This window comes from Mus caroli, unplaced genomic scaffold, assembly GCF_978045245.1.
Source record: "Mus caroli unplaced genomic scaffold, Mus_caroli_1 scaffold_13, whole genome shotgun sequence".
NCBI lineage: Eukaryota > Metazoa > Chordata > Mammalia > Rodentia > Muridae > Mus > Mus caroli.
In genome coordinates this window covers 28,838,851-28,862,500 of record NW_028227268.1, presented here as the reverse complement: position 1 = coordinate 28,862,500, position 23,650 = coordinate 28,838,851, and the positions used below count along the sequence as shown (strand labels likewise).

The 23,650-nt window shown below is 45.8% G+C and overlaps 2 protein-coding genes across 5 annotated transcripts in view; one reads left to right on the top strand and one right to left on the bottom strand.

Annotated features, from left to right (window-relative positions):
- The window catches only part of Ca10 (carbonic anhydrase 10 (inactive)), a 526,692-nt gene that overhangs the window by 474,095 nt on the left and 28,947 nt on the right, over positions 1-23,650 (top strand). The gene's annotated exons all lie outside the window — the stretch shown is intronic.
- LOC147001419 (uncharacterized) lies at positions 15,296-23,032 on the bottom strand. Its single transcript, XM_085829199.1, has 3 exons — positions 22,969-23,032; positions 16,505-17,730; positions 15,296-15,360 (listed from the first exon to the last, which is right to left on the bottom strand). The coding sequence occupies exons 2-3, from the start codon at positions 17,673-17,675 to the stop codon at positions 15,296-15,298; spliced, it is 1,236 nt and encodes a 411-aa protein (XP_085685325.1). The 5' UTR covers positions 17,676-17,730; positions 22,969-23,032.

The window sequence follows — 23,650 nt, the reverse complement described above, 5'->3', positions numbered from 1 at the left end:
GAAGGAAGGAAGGAAGGAAGGAAGGGAAAGAAAGAAAGAAAGAAAGAAAGAAAGAGAGAGAGAGAAAGAAAGAAAGAAAGAAAGAAAGAAAGAAAGAAAGAAAGAAAGAAAGAAAGGAAGGAAGGAAGGAAGAAAGGAAGGAAGGAAGAGGAAGGAGGGAGGGAGGGAGGAAGGGAGGGAGAAAGAGAGAAAGAGAAATACCCAGCATTTAAATGATTGTGTTCTTTAAGGATACTTCTGTCAATCAGCAAGACTCTACCATTCACCCTCTTTACTCCGTACATGTATGTATATAAATTTTAAAAAATTTAATAGGAAATGAAATGAAGCACTTTAAAGTGAATAACTTCATGGCACACAGTACCTTCTCAAGGTCACGTGGTTTCCGTCTTTATCTAGTTCCAAAAACGTTCACCACCTGCAAAGAAAACCCTGTATATATTAAAGTTACCTCACCACTCGAGTTCCCAGCCACTGTCACCACTAACCTGCTTTCTGCCTTTGTGGTTTCGGCTGTCGGGTGTGTCTTATAGAAGTAGAATTATAATACTTGACTTTTTGCGTTTGTCTGACTTCTTTCACTTAGCATGATATGCCCATGGTTCATGCATCTTATAACATGTATCTGTATTGGTACTTTATTCCTTGTCGTGGTTTAGTCATTTTCTATTGACAATATGTTCTATGCTGGTTAGGGATGATTTGGTTTTGGTTTTGCCTTGTTTGACAACTTGACACAAGATAAAGTCACGTGGGAAGAGGGAACCTCAAGTGAGAAAACACCTCCATCAGATTGGCTTGTGGGTATTTTCTTGATTGATGGTTGCTGTGAGCAATGTAATCCCTGGACCGGTGACCCTGGACTGTATAGAAAGCAAACTGAGCAAACCATAAAGAGAGAGCCAGTGAGCAACTTTCCTCCTGCTTTAGCTCCTGCCCTGACTTCCCTCAATGAGGGACCATGATTGGGGTGAGTAAGCCAAATAAGCCCATTTGTTCCCAGTGTTTAGCATAGCAATAGAGACATCTAACTAGTGCACATACATACAGTCTGTCTACTTGTTAACTTGGGCAGAGATGGACATTTGGAGTCTTTCTACCTTGGTCTGCTGAGAACAATTCTACCCTGAGCACGTTGGACACCCTTTTGTTGGATTTACTCCTTTGGGATGCATGCATATGAGCTAAGGAACCACTGAGTTGTATGTCCATTCTGTTTACCTTCTTGAGGAGCTGCCAAATTGTTTCCCTACATTTTTAATTGAGCTCTTGCCTTCCCCAAATACTGTACTAAAGCATCTACCACAAAATGCATTTGCATGGTGTGTGTTCAGAGACAAGGAGAGACCTTGAAGTCAATTAGGAATTTGTGACAGCTCCTGCCTCCACAATCTCTCTCAATTTCTCTTGGTCTCTATACCTCCACTTAACTGTCTGCCTCTTTTTGTGTATTTATTTGGGGGAGGGCAAAGGGGGAGCAGGGGAAGGACCACAGAGAGTTCCCCACACAGCTCTAGCAGTGATTAATAACTAGTATTAATTGTGCAAGTGCTAGTCTGTAGAATAGATGTTAGCATTCATTTTGCAGGCTCAGTATAGAAAATTTGCAAAATTAGAGTCATATCCAAGTTCAAGTAGCAGAATCAGGATGTAAGCCCCAGGCTATTCAATATCATTTACTTCTTGACCAGCAGAGATGTGAAAGGCTTAAGACAAACACCATATGGCCAGTGCCATGGCTACTCCTGGCTGTTGGAGAACACAGGCCTCATCAGTGGTAGGGAAGCCTGGGGTAGACCAGTTCCTACAGGTTGACTGTGGATCCAAGAATAAGCCCAGGCTTGGGAATTTACTGAAAAAAGAAATCCCAGGTTATTCATTGGTGATGAGCTACGAGCCTGTGATATGATATTGGACAGAGGTGATGCTTCATGTGACATTGCCTGGACTGGTAGATGTCACCACTGTAGGCAAAGTGGTGCACAAATATAATCCTAAAAGCATATTACATAAGACACATTTTTCTATAAGTTATAGCAGATTCAAGTCTGTCCTCTGAAGACAGTATCTCTCATTTGCTCTGTAGCCATTGTGCTTGCTGATTTGAACAGAGAGGGGGTGGCTGTACCCAGCACCAGCCCAGAGCTCTGCAACCTTTGGTGAGCCTCAGAAACACTAACAGATCTTAAAAAAACAAGCACCTAGAAAGGCTGATATAGTCAGGCAGCCAGGAATCTCCAGTTCTAATCAGCACCCAGGTGACATCTAAGGCTTAAACAACATCACTCACAGTGGGGTAGAGAGAGTGGCAGTCATCATGGGTGAGAAAGACAACTGTGCAGACTCCCAAAGACTTGCTGAGCCCCTATGCCCCTGTCATCATCCTACCTCTGAAAACGTGGTGTCTGGGTGGGTTTTGACACAGTGCCAATTGTGGGTAAATGTTCAGTTTACAGACACAGGAGAACATTGTGCTGGTGTTTAAGAAGTTAAACGTGAAATTAACAAGGAACCATAACATTTGCTTGTAAACATCCCCCCTCCCCCCCCAATAACTGAAAAGAACAGGAAGTTGTCCGTGAGTGCACAGAGGCTCTGCATGGAGCAGCCCCAGCCACCGTAGATCATGGTGATCATGGGATTATGCTTAAACCCTCAAAATCCATGCCTGATTTACCATTAACAATTAGGGACACAAAACAAAGATCATCGGTAGTGTCCTATCAGAAATCTGTGGGTCTTGGTCAAAAACAAGAGTGTTCCCATGAGATCACCGCATCTCAGCCGGGTGTCCAGGTGAGAGAAGTTTTTCGAACCACTGCCCCAGAAGATTAGGAGCACCAAGCATCACTGATGCCATGCACACTGCTTAGTCCATACAGATGTCATAGGAGGTATGCTAATTCCCCTGGCCAGCCCCCAGGGTAAATAAGAAAAATGGGTGTACCATGTGGATGGACCAAAGCCAAGGGCCACTCCCAGCAGGTACCTCCCCTAGGTGATGGGCTCTAAAAAGTTTTTTATTCTGCTTTCTTGTCTCTTCAGCCCATCTTTTTAGGAAAGAGCTCACAGTCTCATGGAGAGGTGTTCTGTTTATTTAAGGCAACTGGGGGCAAAAGGCTTTGTGCAGAAGATGAAACGGGAGCCGTGTTAATTCTGTGTTAATGACAGGAGAGCAATTTTCTTACAGGAAATAACTAGTTACCTTAATCATTTTAAGTAGTTATTAACATCAGCCTAAAAAGGATAGCTCTGCTTATCACGATCCATGCACAAAGGAAATGAAGACATGAATAACTGGACCTTAAACACATTTCTGGCATCTTCCTTCTGGGTGGTATTAAACGGTATTAATCTTTTTAACCGACTTCAATCCTGAGACCACAGCCCTGTGATAAAATGTTAAGTGAGTCGCTGGAAATAGAGGTGGCCTCGCCAGATTTATTGTGCCAATTTACCAACAGCGAAAGCACACAGCCTTGCTGCGAGGAAGCCCATAGAAAAGGAAGACTGGCAGGGAGATGTATGGGTTAATTAATAAAATGCAGATAATAGCATCGGCCTGATACTAATACTTCTTCAGGGGCTGCTTGGTATACATCTCTGGGAATAAACAAAGCTGCAATGTATTGTTGCTACTGTATCCAGTAAACACACACACACACACACTTCTCAGATAAGGATCAGAGGTGGGAAATGAAAGAAACACAAGCAACTTAATCCAGGCCACAGCTACACAATAAAGAAGACAAAAGAACTGCCGAGCAAGAATAAGAGGCTCGTTGCAGGGTTTTACAGTTTTAAGACATGTGAAGTCATTTTTCCCCCTAAGTAAGGGGACCGTTCTTCTCCCCCCTGAGGAAGCTTGCTTTGTGGAGGAAACCGGCATTATCATACACATCAGCAAGCTGTATTTAAGGATGAATGGTGTGCCAAGGGCATTGGGTAAAAGGGTTTCCAAAGGAGTGGCTCTCCTGCTGGGGGCTGGGGGGAGGAGGGGCGGATTCCTCTAAGCAAAACATGTTAGAAGCCAGAATAGGAAAGGCCTTGAGAAAGGTGTGTGGCACAGGGCACAGGGGTGAGTGTGACAATTATCTTCTCCTGTGTGGTGAGGCTTGAGCCTGGTTGTGAAGGATAAAGACGAAAGAGCTCACTCGATGGTTCCCATGGATAAAGGACATTTCAAGGGATGAGAAAGAATGATTCCAAAATGCAGATGTGCAGGCGGACAGGTCTGGCCAGGCAGGAAGCCATGGCAAAGGGAATGCATGCCACTGGACACAACAGAGAAGAGAAGAGAAAGGTCATTTTCAGGCCAGGGGAAAGAGGGAGCCTAGGTGGTGTGCCTCAGGAGAGTGAGGTGTGCAAAGAAGGCCCCCAAGCCAGGGAGTGAAAATTCTAGACTTAACCACCCCAGTGGTTGTTATGGGAGGGTAAAGGCTCAGGGGGACCACGAAGCCAGGTTGGAGGCTATGCAGTAATACAGATGAGATTAACTGAATCAGTGTGGTAGCACTGGCAGTAAGGAGGCCAGGAACGAGCAGAGGGACAGGTGCGAGACCCACCTGCTACTATAGTAAAAGTCACAGGACTTCATGACTAGCGGGATCAAAGGAAGATGTGTACGCTTCTAGGATGAGAGTGCAATGTCAAAGGGGAGGGGAAGGAAGGGGAGGGGGGGAGGAGGAAGAGCGGAGAAGGGGAGGGGGAAGGGGAAGGGGAGAGGAGAAAGGGAGGAAGAGGTTCAATCTGAGTTCAGAGTGTCGGAACAGGGAGTTTGGCCTGGCCAGGGGTGGGCTAAGATTTGGTGTATAAAATGCCATGGGTGTCCCTAAGTCTCCCAGCCTTAGACAGAGTGATGTGCTCCCCAGTGGTCAGTACAATCATGTGAGATTGCTTTGGACTAGCCTTGGCATCATGGGTCCTTATTCAGTGGCACAGGAAAAGGAACACCAAAGAGACTCAGAGCTGGAACCAAGGTTTGGGTTGTTTGTTTCTGTTCTCATCCTGGCTCAATCCATTAATTAATCCAAGGACTGAAAAAGCAAAGAATGTCTCTTTCTGGTGTCCTTCCTATTCCACAGACCTTTAAGGTCAAACAAGAGAGGGGTGTGTTTTGTCTGAGCCTAGGAGAGTCCCAAGTCTTTGTCTCTGAGACATGCCTAAGGTTGAACGAGTATAGCCTCAGATGTTGTAATTCTCCTTCCAAGTCTCCCAGCCTACAAAGGGATCTGGAAGTCCCCACCACCAAGCAGTTAGACATTGTAACTATTGGGGGAGAAGGGAGGGAAGGCCAGGGATCCAGCCAAATGAAGTTCTTTTCAGTTCAGCTCTTCTAGGCAGAATTGGGCAGATAGCCCTGACATGAGTGTCATACAATGAATGGCTCTTTCTCTTCCTGTTTGTCCTCCAGTTCTTTCAGTTCTTCCTTCCTGTAAGGCTGAAGGGAACTCTGAAAGCAGGGAATCTAGATTTCTCTTTCTTTGGGGCTTCCAGTTAAAAGTTCAGCTCTGGAACAGGGCTCTCAGCTCAGAGATAGCTCTTTGACTTCCAGGAAAAACGAAAAAGTGAGACAGTGAGATGATGAAAATGTTATTATAGGAAACATTTGGGAAGCAGAAACAGGACGTTCCTTGAGCTCAGGGGTCCGAGATCAACTTGGGCAATGTAGTGAGACCCTCCCATTATCAAAACATTTGAGATGCTAATTACCCTGATTGGGTTATTATACAGTGTATACACATATTCTATTTTATTATATATGCACATATATTAATATGTATATGTAATATATTGTACACATATTAATATGAATAAATATTATATGTCAATATTTTAAGTGTTATAACCAAGCCTTCTATAGTATTCATTATATGGGTAAAATATGATAATGTTTATAAAATGACAAATACATAGTCTGACAGGTAGTGCAGGACTCAGTAAGTGTTAGCAATCCCATTCCTTTGATTTAGGGTAGCTGCCCCTCACCCAATTTGTCACAAATACTAACTGAAAGAGCATACAGCAAATGAACCTCATAGCCCATGTGTTCTCTGCATCAAGCCATCTTGGGGGGGGGGGGCAGGTAGCAGTGAATGTGTATGTATGAGAAATTTTAAAAGAATCTATCTGGAGAGAGGGGTACTACTAAATATGGGGCAAAGAGTAACTTTAGATCCTTGAGTACCTGCTGCACAGCCAATCAATGAATGTTTGTGTATATTAATTTGCATAATCCTTACAACTTTCAATTTGAAAGGAAATAAGAATAAACTCAGCAGAGCAACTCAGAAAGCCAGCCTGGGGGAAGATGGCAGTTTAGAAGGAGCTTTTGGTGATCACTGGTAAAGACCAGCAATATGTATGACACAACTAGGCATGCGCAGAGAGGAGCACGGAGTCCCACTCCCGCAATAGGTTGTATCCATCAGAGGAGTGAGAAAATGTAAAAGAAAAAAGGGTTGTGACAGAGCTGTGGAAGACTTGGAACTGCCCAGTTCAGGGCAGGCAGACCTGTAGATAGGAAGGAGATGGTATTATCTGGAAGACACAAGATGCTGGCTCCTGGTCAGCGCTTCAAGGCAGAGTTAGTACACATATGGAGTAGCCGCTACCCTGGACAAACCAAACAAAACACTCACCACTGAGCCTTATACCAAGCCTCAGAAGGTTTACTGAAGCCTAGGCTAGGACCCCTGTCAGATGTTGCTGAGGAGAGGGCACAGTGGGCCTGTGGCTTGTCCCACAGAGCTGTTATGAACTAAAGTCCTCTAATGTAGGAGGTCTCATCCACAATGGGTTGGTGTGTGTCTTTGGTCTCTGCCTTGAGTCCCTTGATAGTTCCAAGACTAAGGGCATTTACAGTTATTGGGCGACTATATTGCTTAACAGTTAAACCCTTTGTTCCATGCATCGGGCATTTGACCTGAATATTCATATGGAGTCAAGTCAAATGACCTTAGATGAGGGAGGTCCTTCCAGCTGCACCCCCTTGTATTCTGAATATCATCACTGACTGCTTATTGCAGAATGTGGCTAGTTCCAGGGAATTTTGTTTTGTTTGCCTCTAAGAGGTGAGTATAGGCTAACAGTGGTGAGAGGAGACAGAAGGCAAGAAAGCCAAATTATTTTCGCCATCCTTCAGGGAACTCTGTCACTTAGATGCCTTACTTAACATCTCCCAGCCTCCGTTTCCTTCTCTGTAAATGAAAGGTAGTGATAAGGTCTCATACATGGGCTTTTGTGAGGATTAAGTGAAATTGTTTATGGGATGTGACTGGCCCAGTCTTGGCTCACATAGCTGGCTCCATAATATTGGGTAGTATTGTTGTTGTTGTTGTTGCCATTGTTGCTGCTGCTGCAGATGATGATGATGACGCTTCACTGTGGATCTGAAATGAGTTCTCAGGGACTTGTGGGGAATATGGGCAGGACGGAGCCAGAGAAAAGCACAGGTAGAATAGAGCTCAGAGATCCTTCAATCTCTTCACCAGCACTTAGCAAGAGAAATGGCTCCTCAAAGTTCACACATTTGGACTGGTGTCCCAAACATTCAGGAAGAAAAGGAAATGTGGTCTAGAATGACCCAGAGATTCTCAGCAATCCCTGGTAAATCAGAAATGCATAACCACCATGTCCCCTTCCTAGCTTCAGGATCCACACCTGTGTCATGGAAAGGATGATGTCTGCCTGCACATCAGTTGTGAGAACTGGATGAGATGACATCTGGAGAGTATTTGGGACCCCACTAGCCCATGGGGAATTCTTAATACTTGGGAGCCATTATAATTTCCCTAAATAGAAGATGAGATATGGGGATTCAGGGGGGAGGGGGGCATATCAGATGAAAGGCCAATCGCAGCAAAGTCTCAAGCTACCAAGCGACTGTGCTTGGGAAGAGGAGACTAAGTCTAGAAGTCACTGTTTAACAGCTAAGTCAATATGGGTTCTTGTTCGATATGCTTCAAAGCTTTCTGGCCTAATTCTCAGCAGGGTTATTGTGTGGGTCTAAGGAGGGAGTTTCTGAAGAAACCTCATAATTACAAGGCCCTCAAGTATGAGCTGGTTTATCCATTAAGTACTTAGAACTGCTTGAGGCCAAGGCTGGTTCCCCATGTTGACTGCCATTCCCCAACACAGTGCTTGGTACAGAAGGAATGTTGCTTCTTCTCTACGGGTGAAAATCACACAGTGCCTTACCACCTTGGGAACGCCCCATACTGACTCTATAGGAAGGAGAGAGACCCTGGCTGCCGACCCTACCCATTCACTGGTCGACCCTGTTCTGGTAGAAACAGCCTTCTCCTTGGTAAATGACAGTAGTCCCAAGGCAGAGCCATGACATTTGGGGAAAGCCCTTGCTGAATGCTTGGGTCTCAATCACAGGACTAGGATGAAAAGACAAGACATTGTGATCTTCCCCCAGAGAGATTAGGCCCAGTGGTTTCCAAGTAACACCACAGAGCTGTTTCGTGCTCACAGACAGGCTTGGAAGGATGCTGAAGTCTTAATATAGACTGTCCACACGCCTCTTCCCAAATGCTGTCAGCAAAATGCTATCTCCACTCCTCTCCCAGGGTGTATTCTGGGAGCCTGAGACAAGGGCACCATCTGGAGTTCCCTGAAGGATGGCGAAAATAATTTGGCTTTCTTGCCTTCTGTCTCCTCTCACCACTGTCAGCCCATACTCACCTCTTAGAGGCAAACAAAACAAAATTCCCTGGAACTAGCCACATTCTGCAATGAGCAGGCATCGATGATAATCAGAATACAAGGGGGTGCAGCTGGAAGGACCTCCCCCATCTAAGGTCATTTGGCTTAACTCCATATGAAAATGCAGAGCACAGACGTGCATCCTGAGAGCTCTGTGGTTCCTATAATCTACAGATATGGAAAATAAAGAATTGTTCCTGCTGCACAACACCACACACACACACACTCTCACACACTCACACACACACACTCTCACACACTCACACACACACACACTCTCACACACTCACACACAAACACATACAATCACACATACACTCACACACTCACACACTCACACACACAAACTCACATACAATCACACATACACACACCACACACACACACACACACACACACACCACCACACTAACACATACACATGCAAATATCATGCCACACACATATACACAAACCACACATACACTGATACCACACATCACACACACACACATACTCATACACAAACCACATACACATTCACTCACACATATACATACACATATACCACACACTAGCACACACGGTCTCATATACATACTCATAGCACACATGCACTTGCTCACATGCACTTGCTCACAAACACAAACCACATATACGCACATTCAGTTACACACACATACATACACTCACACAGACTCCTATCACACCACACACAAAAACCACACACATATACACGGTCACACATACTCGCACATGCACTCACACATACAGACATACACACACACACACATATACACACATACCTACATCTTACAAGGGTTTGAATTTTTATGGACATCATTTGGTATTGAAATTGTGATGGGGCAACTGTAGACAGTTATCAGGAAGGATATACAATCAAAGGCCTTATAGTACATGGGACAGTCACACACTGTTCACTGGCTGGGATTATTAGCCCATAAGCCCATTTGTCAGAACTCAAAATCCCCTCCTTCTCCCATGTGCCTCACGCCCTCTTCAGTATTTTGTCACACACCCTGGTGTCCTCCAGCCTTTGGTTTCATTTCTAATGCTCTCACAGACCATGATTCATGTGGCCATCCCTGGATTAATCCCTGCTTTCTGGATTAACACTCTTGTGCTTGTCCATGTGACTAGGAGGGTTTTCTTGATGAGTTTTGACATTTGTTTTCCAATAATTGGATGATCCACATCACATTTCTTGGAACAAGCTAATAATTTCCCATTTGTTTTTCCGAAGCTTGGTTGGGCATCTCCCATTTGCCCAAATCTGTGTGTTATGTTTTTATTAAGAAAAATGTCACTAAATAAATTATGAGCTGGAGATCCAGTTCATTTGATAGAGTAGCTCATCTTCATATACAACGCCCTGGATTTAATCGCTACAGGTGCTGGTCCATACCTGTAACCTCAGCTCTTGGGAGGTAGAGGCAGGAGAATCAGAAGTTCAAAGTTATCCTCAGCTATAAAGTTCAAAACCAGCCCGGGCCACATGAGACCCTGCCTCAAAAATAAATACTAATGTGATCTCTTTGATTATTAAAATACTTTGGCAGATCAGCAAAGACTAAGACTGGAGTCCAAGGATGTGTTACAAAGCTAGGGGACATCCTCTTGGAGATGGGGGAGGAAGAATGGATTGAGGAGCAGTCAGAGGGTGGACCAAGAAATGGATAATGACTGGACTGTAAAAAAAGATTAAAGAATAATAATAATTTTAAAAATTCATTAAAAAATAATAATACTTTGGTAGATATTCTTATCACTTTTAACTTGTCATGCTTCATGGCATGAGATGTATTATTATATTTAGGTGATCTGACTCTGTGGTTTATAAACAAGCTTAGGAAGGGAAGGGAGAGACGTTTGCCAGGAGTCAGCCAGGTGATCTCTGAAAGCATTAGACACCCTAGTGAGAAAGGAATATTCGAAGGTAAAGGGACACTGCTCACTGTAGGTTTTGGCTCAGGGATCTATATCAAAAGTAAGCCTGATACCTCCTCACAATCCCTTACACACACACACACACACACACACACACACACACACACACCCCACACACTTCCATTGTTAACTTTCCATTGTTCTTCCATTAAAGACAATTATTATCATCAGGATGTTCAAGACTGGATATGGACTGTCCCTGCCTTTTTCTCTGGAGTCACCCTACCCTAATGACCCTCAACTTCTGGTCTCTGACACTGCCTCTCACTCCACTATGCCCAGGGGCAGGGCTATACATATGTACTCCCTGCCCCCTCCTGGTTTTCAGGTTTTCCCTCTCTCAGCTCTGCATGCCCACATTGCTTGGCACACAGCAAGCACAAGTAAGTATGTGTTGAGGGGATGAAAGGCTTGGGTGGCAGTCCTCAGCACTGGGAGAGTCTGTGTGGTTTGTTCTTGCTTTGATATGAGCCTGTCACCATCAAATGGAGAAGACAAAGAAAGGTTTCTCCACCAACTGACAGTCAGGAGGATGGGGACTGTTCTTGACCTACACAAATACATCACTGAATCAGATTCCTGCCCTAGCCTCCTCTGCTGAAAAATCCAGTCCAGTGTCACTGAGTCCCATGTCCAATCCCACATGTGTGTGCTGCCTACTGAACCTTGGGTGCATATAGCACAATTCCATTTATTTTGAGGGATGCTCAGTAGACGACATCCTATACTTCCTCTGAGACATGCTAATTTTTTTTTTTTTTTGAAGAACCATGAAAACTTGCTCCTAAAATCTCCACATTTTCCACACAAAGACCTTAACATCTTACGGGGCTTTGACTTATCCTCATCACCCACTGACCAGTAGCAGAGACATCATTCACATTCCAGTCCCTAGCCAACCAAGTACAGTGACACGTGCCTACTGCTTCACTTACCCAGGAAGATGAGGCAAGAGGTTCACTGAAGCCTGGGAGTTAAGACCAAGCTAAGCATCATAGGGAGACACTGTCCCAAGGGAAAAAAATAAAATATGTCCTCTTGACTCTTGGCTTAACACCGCTTCTTCTCTAGAGCCAGTCCATGTGGATAGACTGTGTGTATTTAATGGCCTTGGAACTGGTGCGTGCTGCCAGTTATGTTTCAGGCAATTGAAGTGTATAGTCAAGCCTGGCATTGTTCCTCAGCTTGCCATAGAAGAGGAGTGCTGTTCCTGTTGTGTCATTGAGAGGCAGGTGAGAGGTGAGTCATCCGACATACATGCACAATGAACAAGTGAGGGCTGTGACAAGCTGAAGATCAGGACTTACTCACTCCTTCCTCCATGATGGAGACTGGAGCCCAAGTGTAGGTGAGGCAGGTCTTCTCAGTCACGCCTTTGGTGTGCATCTGCTACAAGCACTGATAGTCCCAGTACTGAGTGCTTAACAAGTCATGTCTCCTTCAAGTTCAGTTTCATCTAAAATAGCAAATCCATAAGCTCCTATAAACAACTGCAAGAGGATAAAGCCTTATACCATATAGTTCCTGGTGTGGCTTCACAGTGACTAAGGGTGTCATATTGCTGAAACTTTCAAAGTCAGAGAAGGAGAAACAGTTTCAATTGTTTAAGGGGTCCAGAACCTACTCATAATGTAATTATGGTAAAAGAACAAACTCCTGAGCCAGGTTCTTCCACCTTCTTAGCATCTGGATACCCAGATGGTTTTCCTTCTAGCTTCTTTCTGTAGTTGGTATTGTGACAACAGCAACTCTACCAACACACATCCTCTCAGGACCTCACCTCTCTTCAAGTCATCACAGCCACAGAAGAGACTGTCTCTGGATGAGAATCATCCCATTGGCACAGAAATCATTCTACCAGAATGGGTGCTAATGTATTATAGCTGTGACCAAAACCAAGCAGTCCCACTGAAATGTTCACAGGTCTATTTTTTTTCTCCTTCATTCAACCAATACACTAAATTCCATTGGCAGTTTTCTCCAGTAATGATAGGCTCTAACTCCTGATATGAGCCCGGCTTGATTGCAATAATTATTTTTAATATATTATTAGTTACTATCAGCTAATATTAACACAAGCTTTGGAATATGTAATTATAAGAGACAGTGGCCTTCCTGGCCCTTAAAAGTCTCCCAGAAATGTACTTGTAAAGTTACCTTGCTCTTGACTTTTTGTGAGCAGAAGTAGGAAAATGATTCTTGACTTAATTCAAATGACCTATATAACATTGGACTCTACTTTAATTAAAACAAAGTGAGCCTTCATTAATGCTGACTCCTTGAGCTCTGGAAAATCCATCAATATCTATCTGACATAAATGATCTGGACATGCCAATAGGATGGTTGTCATCCAGAGACAGTCTCTTCTGTGGCTATGATAATGACCTGAAGAGAGGTGAGGTCCTGAGAGGATGTGTGTTGGGTAGAGCTGCTGTTTTTATAATACCAACTACAGAAAGAAGCTACTAGCAAAATTATCTTGGCAGTCGGATGATAATAAGGCAAAATAAGATACAAAAATGAATAATCTATTGACACTTTTCAAATACACACACACACACACACACACACACACATAGTCCAAACATGTCGATGGCCTGACATTTTTCTAGGTGACTTTGAAGTCCCTAAGTCCCTCATTTTTCTTGTCTGGGCCTCAGCAGTCAGGCATTTCGATAAGAATCGTCACACCACCCATTTAATGAGCCCGTACTCGGGGCCAGATGCTACATTTGAAGCCTGTTCTAGCTCATCCGTACATTTGATCTCATTTGCATGTTGTAGTTATTTAATCAGCACAGGCATTCCTTGGGCAGTCAGGTTGCCATCACATTTTATATGTGAAGAAACTGAAGCTCAAAGAGACTGGATCACCAAGGACTTGAAGTCAAGATGCTCAACTCTAGAACAATGAGCTGCCCTTCGCCGTGCCCAGTGCTAGGAATAGTCTGGGGTCCTGCGAGTATGGGGGTGAGGGGCAGGAGGAAACAAATAGCGCACAGAGGAAAAGATGGGAATAAGAAGTCTTTAGCTGCAGGATGCCACTGAGGGGAAATCGCAGTCAAGACAGACAAGGATCAGAAAGCCCTCTTAGACCTCACCTTTTAATCCTAGTTGGCTCAAGAGGACATCTGGAAGGAGGCAGATGGTCCTCATTACAGGAGGCACATCCTGCGAGTCAGAAGGGATGCAAATGCTTTGGGGAAAGGTCCCTAGAAGGACAGTTTGGCTTCTGACAGCAGCCATTTTAGACTATGTCATAGGTGTGGGCACCAGGGGAACATTCCAGTTCTTCCATGGTATCACCTCATCTATTGTGACTGTTAGCATAGACGCAGCTTGGACTCCAAAAGAGGATGCTGAAAATTGCCTTGTTTCATTGTTGCAACAACCCCCAGATGCATTCTCGATGATCTAAGAAAGTAATGATGGCACAGAGGGGCCAAGTATCTCACCTTGTGTCACCCAGATGGGCAACTATCTGGATAAGCCAAGCCTCAAAATTTCCCACACTGCCCTGCACCCAAGGGTCACACCCTGCATCTGTATAAACTGCAGAACAACTCACTGCAGTGCATTATGCCTTTAAAATCTAAGTAGTGTTCTCTTCTGGGAGGAAGCATCCCCTCGCTCGAGTGTTCTACATTGCTGTGATATATCTAGGGTCTCCGGTCAGTGAAATGAGTGCTTCTTTTCATCTGCAGCTTCAATTCCATCGAATGTCTTAGGATGCAGAAACCATCATCACCAGACAGACCAGTGATAATTGCCAAAGCTTAGGGTGAGAATGTGGCGGTTGGTAACTATCAAGCCGTGCTCCTCTCTACAGACTGTGTGCTCTTACACATAAAGACAAGCTTGCTAATGACTTCTATAAATAAGTTCTCGCTTATAACTGTTGTTCCAGCAAAAGCTGCTGAAATGTAATCTGCCCTTCACGTATCAAACACCTTCCTTTTCTCTGCACTGTTTTATGGGAAAGTGAAGTGGACCCGAAATGCTGTCACTGGCTGTGTGACCTCTCCGAGCCTCCTTTTTTATCCTCTGTCTATTTCAGGAACAAACAGATACCTTGTATGAGTGCCTTGAGGATATGGGAGCTGTGGGTTTCATCTCTGTGTTCCTGGGGTCCAGCACAGAGTGGGCACCTGGGACCTAAGTGCCGACAGAAATAAACTCATTTGAGTTGATGGCACTTTGGAAAGGTTAAAGGGCTGTAGAAATATAAGATTGACTGCTATGTGCGGGGGAGGGACAGACTCATGCTCACCTTCTCCTAGTCTGCATCCTCTTCCCAGCTGTATCCACTTACTGGAAAATGAATACCATGGAAGTTCTTTGCCCAGCTCTTGACTTAAGCCATGGTGGGTAAGCTATAGCCACAAACCAAATCCAGCCCATGGTGTATTGTTGCAAATAAAGCTTTCTTGGACTCTAGCCACACCCATCCATTTCTGGTTTTTTTTCCTCCCTTTGACTGCTTTAATACTAGGAGAGCAGAGTTAAGTCACTGTGACAGAAGCTCCGCAGGTCCCGCGGACGGGAAGACTCGCTATCTAACACATTGCATTAAATGCCTGTTGCCTGCTAAATTACAGTCTGAGCCACTTGGGAACATGCTCCTCCTTAAAGCTCTCACTTCATCCAGTGCAGGGAGTACACAGAGCTCTCCCCAGTAGGTAGCACCTTCCTCAGGGTCCCTTGGGAAGACATCATTTCATTCATCAAAGACTGTGAGTGTTCTCTGAATCGCCCGCGAATGAGGACACCACACACGATAGGGTTCTTCTGCAGCAAGCTTTATGCGTCTTGAGAGGGAGAGCATAAGCTTCACAACAACCGGAGACCCCAGGCAGTCCCAGCCCCTCCTTTTTATAGGAATTCTCCCCGCCTCGGACGTAGCAAGCCATGATTGGCTCAACACTGATCACCCCATCCCTGAGGCGGAGCTGCCCGGGGCGGGGATTTCCAGCGCAGGCGCAGACTAGGTGTTTACTAGTTGGTGCTGAGGAAATGACTCAGCACCGGAAGATTAGCGGCGCCCCACATCTCCCCCTTTTTTGTCTAATAAAACCAACTGGACACCCAGTATGAGAGGACGGGAACATTGGCCGAATCCTCTTACTCAGAGATGTAAGAACTATGTCCGCAAGCAACAACTAGGCTTGAGTGGGACCCGAAGTTGCTCCGACCTGTCCCTCTGCCATTTTTTCGAGGAGGGGAAGACTAGGGCAGGAAACCCCCACTAGACGGCATATTCCCCAGGTGGGACGGGGGGACCACCTGTGCGATGCATTGCTCTACAATCCTCTAGGGCTGCTGAAGCTCACCCGCTAAAGCGCGGGCAGCCAGCGACCAGTGGTGCAAATCAATTTTGTTTAAGCGCCGCCAACCATACCTGTGCAGATTGGCCCTGCTCCAGGGCAGCAAGCGCCTGGGATATCATAATTTTGTCTCTATTATTTTTCTTATATAATTTGCAAATTAACCATAAGCTAAGTGCTAGTCCAAAGCAGAGGAGGATTCCGAATAAGCCCACCCCCACCCATTCTTTAAAATAAGAGAAGGCCGATGAAATCCAGGACGCGAAGCCTTCAGTCAGGGAAAAATCAAGTCGCGTGGAGTTGATCTCTACTATAGCCATCCGAAGCTCTTGGAGAGTCTGATCAAATTCCATCGACCAATTATTTCTCAGCTGTAAGGACAAATTCTTAGAAAGGTTTGCAGCACGGGTAAAATTTTTAAATTGTATGGAGGTAATACAGAGGCCTGGCAGTTTCATTTCACATCCCAATTGGGCAATTTGCCAAAGAATGTCTATTTGTTCTTGAACCAAGTCTATACGTTGGTTCACCAATAACAGACCCCCCTGTAATTGGGAGTATGCGAAATGCCCCTTGTCCATGGCTACAGTGATTGAGGCCGAGAGTTGGTTGATGGTATCGGCCGTTTGTATTGTCCCGCTCAAAGCTAACGCAGAGGCGGTAACCGAGGCAGTGATCCCCACTGCCGCTAAGGTACCAACTATAACTGCCGATACTCCAAAATCTCTTTTTTCTCTAAACAAGGCCAAAGAGCTGGGCGCCACCACCGGGACCGGAATAAATCGGGGCAAGCGCATTATCAAAGCTAAAGGAAATTTAGTAGCATTCCAGCACATCACATAATAACAGGCATTCTCACTACAATTTAACTGACTAAAATCATGTGAGCTGGTGGAATTACTAACTACCCATAAAAAAGGGGGCCAAACGCATACAGGCACCGGCCCAAAATCCTTAGTCTGTTGGAAGGCCCAGGGGGACTCACCGCCAAATGACTGTGAGCACAATACCCCCTTTCTAATACGTGCTCCTTGCACAAAGCCTATGGGGGTTAAATCTGTGCAACTGCCATTAAGGCCGCACAGCAACCACAAATCAAAAGGGTTGCCGGTGGCCCTGGGGTTATCCAGACCATTGAGTTTTGCAATATGGAATGATCCATTGGCCAGAGGGGGAGAAAAGGTAAAGTGATTCCCAATAGTCCCTGTTCTGCGAGATTGGCAACCGGACCATGGTAAGATTGACAATGTCTCTTCCTTGGTAGAGCAAAAGGGTGCCAATTTGGGTTGTTTAACAAGTTGGATAATGCTTTTAGGCCAAACTGCTATAATTGAAGTTGCATTTGCACACCAGTGGGTTCCATTAGCGGCCCATACATTGGAAATGAGTGTAGAGACCTGTGACAATAACCCAATACAGTAATTTGATGGGTTGCCGCTGATGAAACACAAGCTCCCTTTAAATATAAAGGTTCTATTATCTATTACCCGTTCAGCTTGTGGGTCCCATGGTAAATATGGTAAACCTAAGGTATCTTCGGTCACAAACAAGCGGGGGAATACTTGCGCATCATGTGTCACTGGCATTGGCAGCGGGAACGTCGACATTATTCCCCATCGGATCTCCTCCCGTTTGGATGTCACTTGCAGGGGCAGGGTGATTCCCAATATCAGCAGGGCGATCTTCATCATCTTGGGGTATTGATCGTGTTAGTCTTTCTGGGACCCAGAATGGATTTTGTTCGTTCTGCGGGAAAACACAAACAGCTCCCCTGGATCTTATTAGAATAGGATCCGGGCCTCTCCATTTGTTGGTTAAGACATCTTTCCATTTTATTAATTCTTTGGGCCTAGTTGGTTCAGAACAATGTCGTTCTGCCGCAGTATGGCCGTGTGCGTCAAGATTTAAAAAATTGAGGGTGAATAGTGCCAATGACACAGACACTTTTGGCGTACGGGGTATAGCTTCATCAGCGCCCCCTTTTTGTTTAACAACATAAGATTTAAGGGTCCGATGTGCTCTCTCAACAATGCCTTGACCTTGTGGGTTATATGGGATACCAGTTAGATGCGTTACTCCCATTTGGCGACAAAAGCTTTGAAATTTTTGTGAAGTATAAGCTGGTCCGTTATCAGTTTTAATAAATTTAGGTTGTCCCCAAGCGCTCCAAGCCTCGAGGCAGTGTTGGATCGCATGTGTTGCCTTTTCTCCCACATGGGGAGATGCAAAAATAATGCCAGAGCAGGTATCAACGGACACATGAAGATATTGTAATTTGCCAAAGGAGGGGACATGTGTGACATCCATTTGCCATATTTGTAAAGGCTGAACGCCGCGGGGGTTGATCCCCACATGAGGGAGGGGCAGAAATTCACAGCAATTTTGGCAGCTAGTGACGATGTCACGAGCTTCTTTCCTAGTCAAGGAGAAGCGACGGCGCAACGTTTCTGCCGTTACATGAAAGCGATTGTGGAATCCTTTTGCAGCTTCCACAGAGGATGACAGGGCTGTGGCTATTAATTTGGTGGCTTTGTCTGCCAAGTCATTACCCAGGGACATGGGGCCAGGTAGGCCTGAATGAGCCCTGATATGAGTGATGAAAACTGGGAATTTTCTTTGAAGCAACACTGATTGTATTTCTTGAAAAATTTGTGCTAAAGTGCTAGAGGGTTTGATTACTCCAGCCACCTCCAGCAAATTTACTGCATTTACTACATAACTAGAATCTGACACAATATTGAGGGGTTCAGAGAAGGTTTTTAATACCTCCAGAACCACTAGACACTCTATTACTTGAGGTGATGCTTCTTTATATTGTTTGGAACATATTTTGCCATTGACCACAAAGGCCCCTACACCATTCTTGGAGCCATCGGTATACACCATGAGCCCTTCCTTAATTGGGTTTCTTACCGTTACCTGCGGGAACACAATTGACTGGCTCTGGGCAAAGTGTAGGATCGGGTGTTTGGGATAGTGATTGTCTATGCTTCCAGGGAAAGTTGTAACTAGTATAGCCCAGTCATTAGATGTGGCGGCCAAGGTCTGAACTTGCACAGAGGTATAAGGCACCACCAAGAGGTGGGGGCTACGCCCGAAATGGGTGATGGCTGCTTTATAGCCTCTGAGTGCAAGCTGAGCTATGGCTTCAGGATACCAATGTATTATTTTTGCTGGGGATACATTTGGGTGAACCCATAGCAGGGGCCCATTCTGCCAAAGAACGGCAGTTGGCAAATGGGCAGTTTGTAAGACACACAGACTAAAGGGTTGTGATTCTTCGATACGGAGCAACTGCGCTTGTGTCAGGGCCATTTCCACCTTTTGTAGGGCCAGATCAGCAGCTGGAGTCAATGTTCGGGGGGACGTGATGTGCGAATCTCCTTCTAAGATATTGAACAAAGATCTTAATTCCGAAGTGGGGATTTTTAAAAAGGGTCTAAGCCAGTTAATGTCCCCCAACAATTTCTGAAAGTCATTTAGGGTATGGAGGTGGTCCCTTCTTATCTCTAATTTTTGAGGTATGATGTTATTTGGTGTCACCATGGTACCCAGGAACTGTCCAGTATTTGAAATTTGGACCTTTTCTACAGCTATTTGAAGTCCCCATTGACTCAAAGTTTTAAGTAAAAGGGGGTAGGCCCTTTGAAGCAGGCCAAGGTCCTTGTGGCACAGAAGGATGTCGTCCATATAATGGAGCATGACTAACGAGGGAAATTGATCCCTTACTGGAGAAAGGGCCTCCTGCACATAAAGTTGGCACATAGTAGGGCTGTTGGACATTCCTTGTGGTAGAACCTTCCATTGGTACCTTTTATCGGGTTCCATGTGATTAACAGAGGGTATGGTGAAAGCAAATCTGGGCCTATCTATTGGACATAGAGGTATAGAAAAGAAACAGTCTTTAATATCTATTATAATCAAATTCCAACCCCTGGGCAGGGCGGAGAGCACAGGAAGGCCTCTTTGCACAGGGCCAAACAAATGCATTTGTTCATTAATGGCTCTAAGGTCATGGAGCAACCTCCATTTCCCTGATCTTTTCTTAATAACAAATATGGGAGTATTCCAGGGGGAGGTAGAAGGTTCTATATGATCCAATTTTAGTTGTTCATTTACTAATTGTATTGCGGCCTCCATTTTTTCAGAGGATAGGGGCCATTGAGGGACCCACACCGGGTCCTCTGTTTTCCACGGTATAGGCCGAACCGTCCCCATGGCCCCTAGGAAAAACCCAGTCCTTGTCGGGCTATATTTCCTACTGGTGAAATAGGCTCAATTCCTCCTTGCTCTGACCGTCCTAATCCTTTGCCTGTCCTGTAACCCATCTTTAGCATCATGTTTTTTGCCTTGTTCAAACCTTCCCCCAACACAATTTTTTCATTGGACAGGGTTAGGCCCAAATGTTGCATAATGTCTCTCCCCCAAAGGTTTACTGGGAGCGGGAGCACATAAGGTTCAAATTTACCCTTTTGTCCTTCAGGAGCCTTCCAAGTCAAACTCATTGAGCTTATGGCAGGGCATGAATGATATCCCAGGCCTTGTAGAGAGTGGGACGATTTCGTAGTGGGCCAAGCTTTTGGCCACCAGTGCGTGGATATAATACTTTTGTCTGCCCCGGTATCAAGAATACCTTCAAACCTTTTTCCATTTACTTCGAGGCAGAGTTTGGGCCTTTCATTCAGGGATACAACAAGGTAGGCTGAATCAGTTCCTGATGACCCCATCGTTTTGGGACTGGGGCCTGGGGAGCCCTCCCAGAGGGTGTCGGGGAGGAGCAGCAATTGAGCTATCCTATCTCCTGCACTGATGGAAAACACGCCCCTGGGGCTGGAACATAAGACCTGTATTTCGGGGGAATGTAGGTGGTCAACAACCCCAGGATGGACCACTAGGCCCCGTAAGGTGAGTGATCTTCGTCCGAGGATAAGGCCCATGGTCCCAGGGGGCAAAGGTGACATTGGCTCTATAGGTACTGGTTGGATACTCATTTGGGGCATTAGTAGGAGGTCGGAGGCGGCGCGCAGGTCCACCCTTGTGGGTCTTCCTGGGTTGCTTCTTCCGCCATCCCGGAGGTTCTGACAAACCGGTTCCCATATCTTTGAGGGCCCTGGGACCGTGGGCCCAATGACCCGTTTTTTGACACATTGGGAGCAGGAACATTTAATGGAGGCAAAAGCCTTCCCTGTATATCTCGCACTGAGCGACATTGATCTGCTCTATGGTACCCTTTACCACACCTCGTGCAGAGGGTCAAGACCCCCCCTTTCTTTTCTGGGGCTTTGCAATCTCTTTTGAAATGTCCAGGCTTACCACAATTAAAACAGGTCCGTTCACCGGTCTTCTTTTGTGGAGGATGCTTTTGTGCTAACATGATGGCGGCCGCGAGGCCAGTATTGCTAAGTGGACCTCCAATCTCTCTACACACTCTTAGCCATTCTTGCAACCCTTTTGATTTTCTAGGAGCAATGGCATTCCTGCATTCCTGGGTGGCTTGTTCAAAAATCAGTTGCTCAATAAAGGGTCCTATCCCCTCTGGGTCCCCAAAGATTTTCCCTGCCGCCTCCATCATGCGTGCGACGAAGTCGGCAAAGGGCTCCTGGGGCCCTTGAACAATTTTTGTAAGCTGATTGGTGGTTTCTCCCTTGCGATTAAGTGACTTCCAGGCCCGTATGGCTGTGCTGGAAATCTGGGCGTACGCCCCCCAATGGTAATTAATTTGATCTGCGGCCCACGGGCCTTGGCCTGTTAAAAGGTCAAATGTCCAATCCCGCTGCTCTTGCGTAAGGGCTATTGCGTTGGCCCTGGCCTGGGACTGGGCTGCCTCATGCCACAAGGCTTTCCATTCTATGTATTGTCCCATAGTAGGCAAGGCGGCCTTAACCACCATTTGCCAATCACTAGGTGTCATGGCAGTTTGTGCCATTCTTTCAAGAATCATAATAGTAAAATTAGCATTGGGACCATATTTTCTTACTGATTCTGCAAGATCTTTTATCTGACTATAGTCTACAGGAGCGTAGATTCTCCCCCCTTCCTGTTCATAAACAGGAAACGCTAAGTGTAGCTTGCGGAGGATCTTTTGGGGAAAAAAGGAAATTGTGGATGACCGGGCCTCATAAGGTGGGGGAGCGGAGGGAATGGCGGCAGCCAACAATCTCCTATCCTTAAAGAAGACACCGGTCGCAGGCTTACTTGACTTAGGTCGCCCGCCTTCATCTGGGTGATACCTTTCTCCTTTAGATCTAACTGCTTCTTCTTCTAACTCGCCCTCTTCCTCCGAGGTCAGTTTACTGTCCTCGGTTTCGGAAGAATCCGAGGTATCTCTTAGGTGGAGGGCAGCCAGTTCTCGGGTCGGATATAACCCGGGCTTGCTGCTCCCCTTCTCTCCCTTTCTATTTCTCCCGGGAGGTCCTTTTTCACTTCCCTTTTTTGCTTTTTTTACGGTTTTTGTGCGCACACCCATCCTCTCACTACGCTCGGATTCTGACATACCTTCCTGCATAGCTTCTAAAACCTTTTGCCCTTTCTTTCGCTCCTCTTCACAGGCCTCATCTTCAAGACAACTCTTAACTAGTTTCCATATGGCCTTAACTCCCAACCTGAGGTCTGAACAGGTTTCTAGATCGTTGCCTAGCTTATTCCATGACGGCAGTGTCAGAGATCCTGACACCGCATACCAGGGAGCTACTCGATCAACTTCCTCAACAAAGCGGCGAAGAACTCTATCCCCAAGCTTCAGGTCCCTTCTTTTGAGAAGTTCTTTTAATGAAGTTTGTACTGATTGAGAAGCCCCCATGATACTCTAAAGGGGACTGCAGTTAAGAACTTCAATTTAACACAACCTTCTATGTTCACAAAAGAAGAGGGCTAGGAACCATACAACCAAGGCCACGAGGACGATAATTAAAGCCTCGGGCAATCCCTCCCACGGCCCGGTTAGTTGAAGGGAGTGCGAAAGGGTCAAGTAAAATTCAGGCATACCTTTCCGAGACGTAGTTCCTGCAGTTCTGGACCCTCCCCGTCACCGGGGGATCTCCGACGGTGCTCGCGATGTTCTTCTGTTCTTCGTTTTCCCGGGATTTCGGCACCAGATGTGAGTGTTCTCTGAATCGCCCGCGAATGAGGACACCACACACGATAGGGTTCTTCTGCAGCAAGCTTTATGCGTCTTGAGAGGGAGAGCATAAGCTTCACAACAACCGGAGACCCCAGGCAGTCCCAGCCCCTCCTTTTTATAGGAATTCTCCCCGCCTCGGACGTAGCAAGCCATGATTGGCTCAACACTGATCACCCCATCCCTGAGGCGGAGCTGCCCGGGGCGGGGATTTCCAGCGCAGGCGCAGACTAGGTGTTTACTAGTTGGTGCTGAGGAAATGACTCAGCACCGGAAGATTAGCGGCGCCCCACAAAAGACATGATGCAGAAGAAGGAACTGCACACATCTAGCCGTGATTTCTGCAGGAGCCAAGGCTCTATTATCTGCTGCACAAGCAAGCACAGAGCAACAGCAAGCATGCTAACAGCTGACTACTGCACCTATTGTATTCCAGACCCTGGACTGAGGCTTTATATGCCAGCTCGTGAGAGCATACCCGTGGATCTAGGGCATAGCTAGCATTATAATCCTTGTGTAAAGAGGAGACTCTGGGTTGCTTAGGGGTTC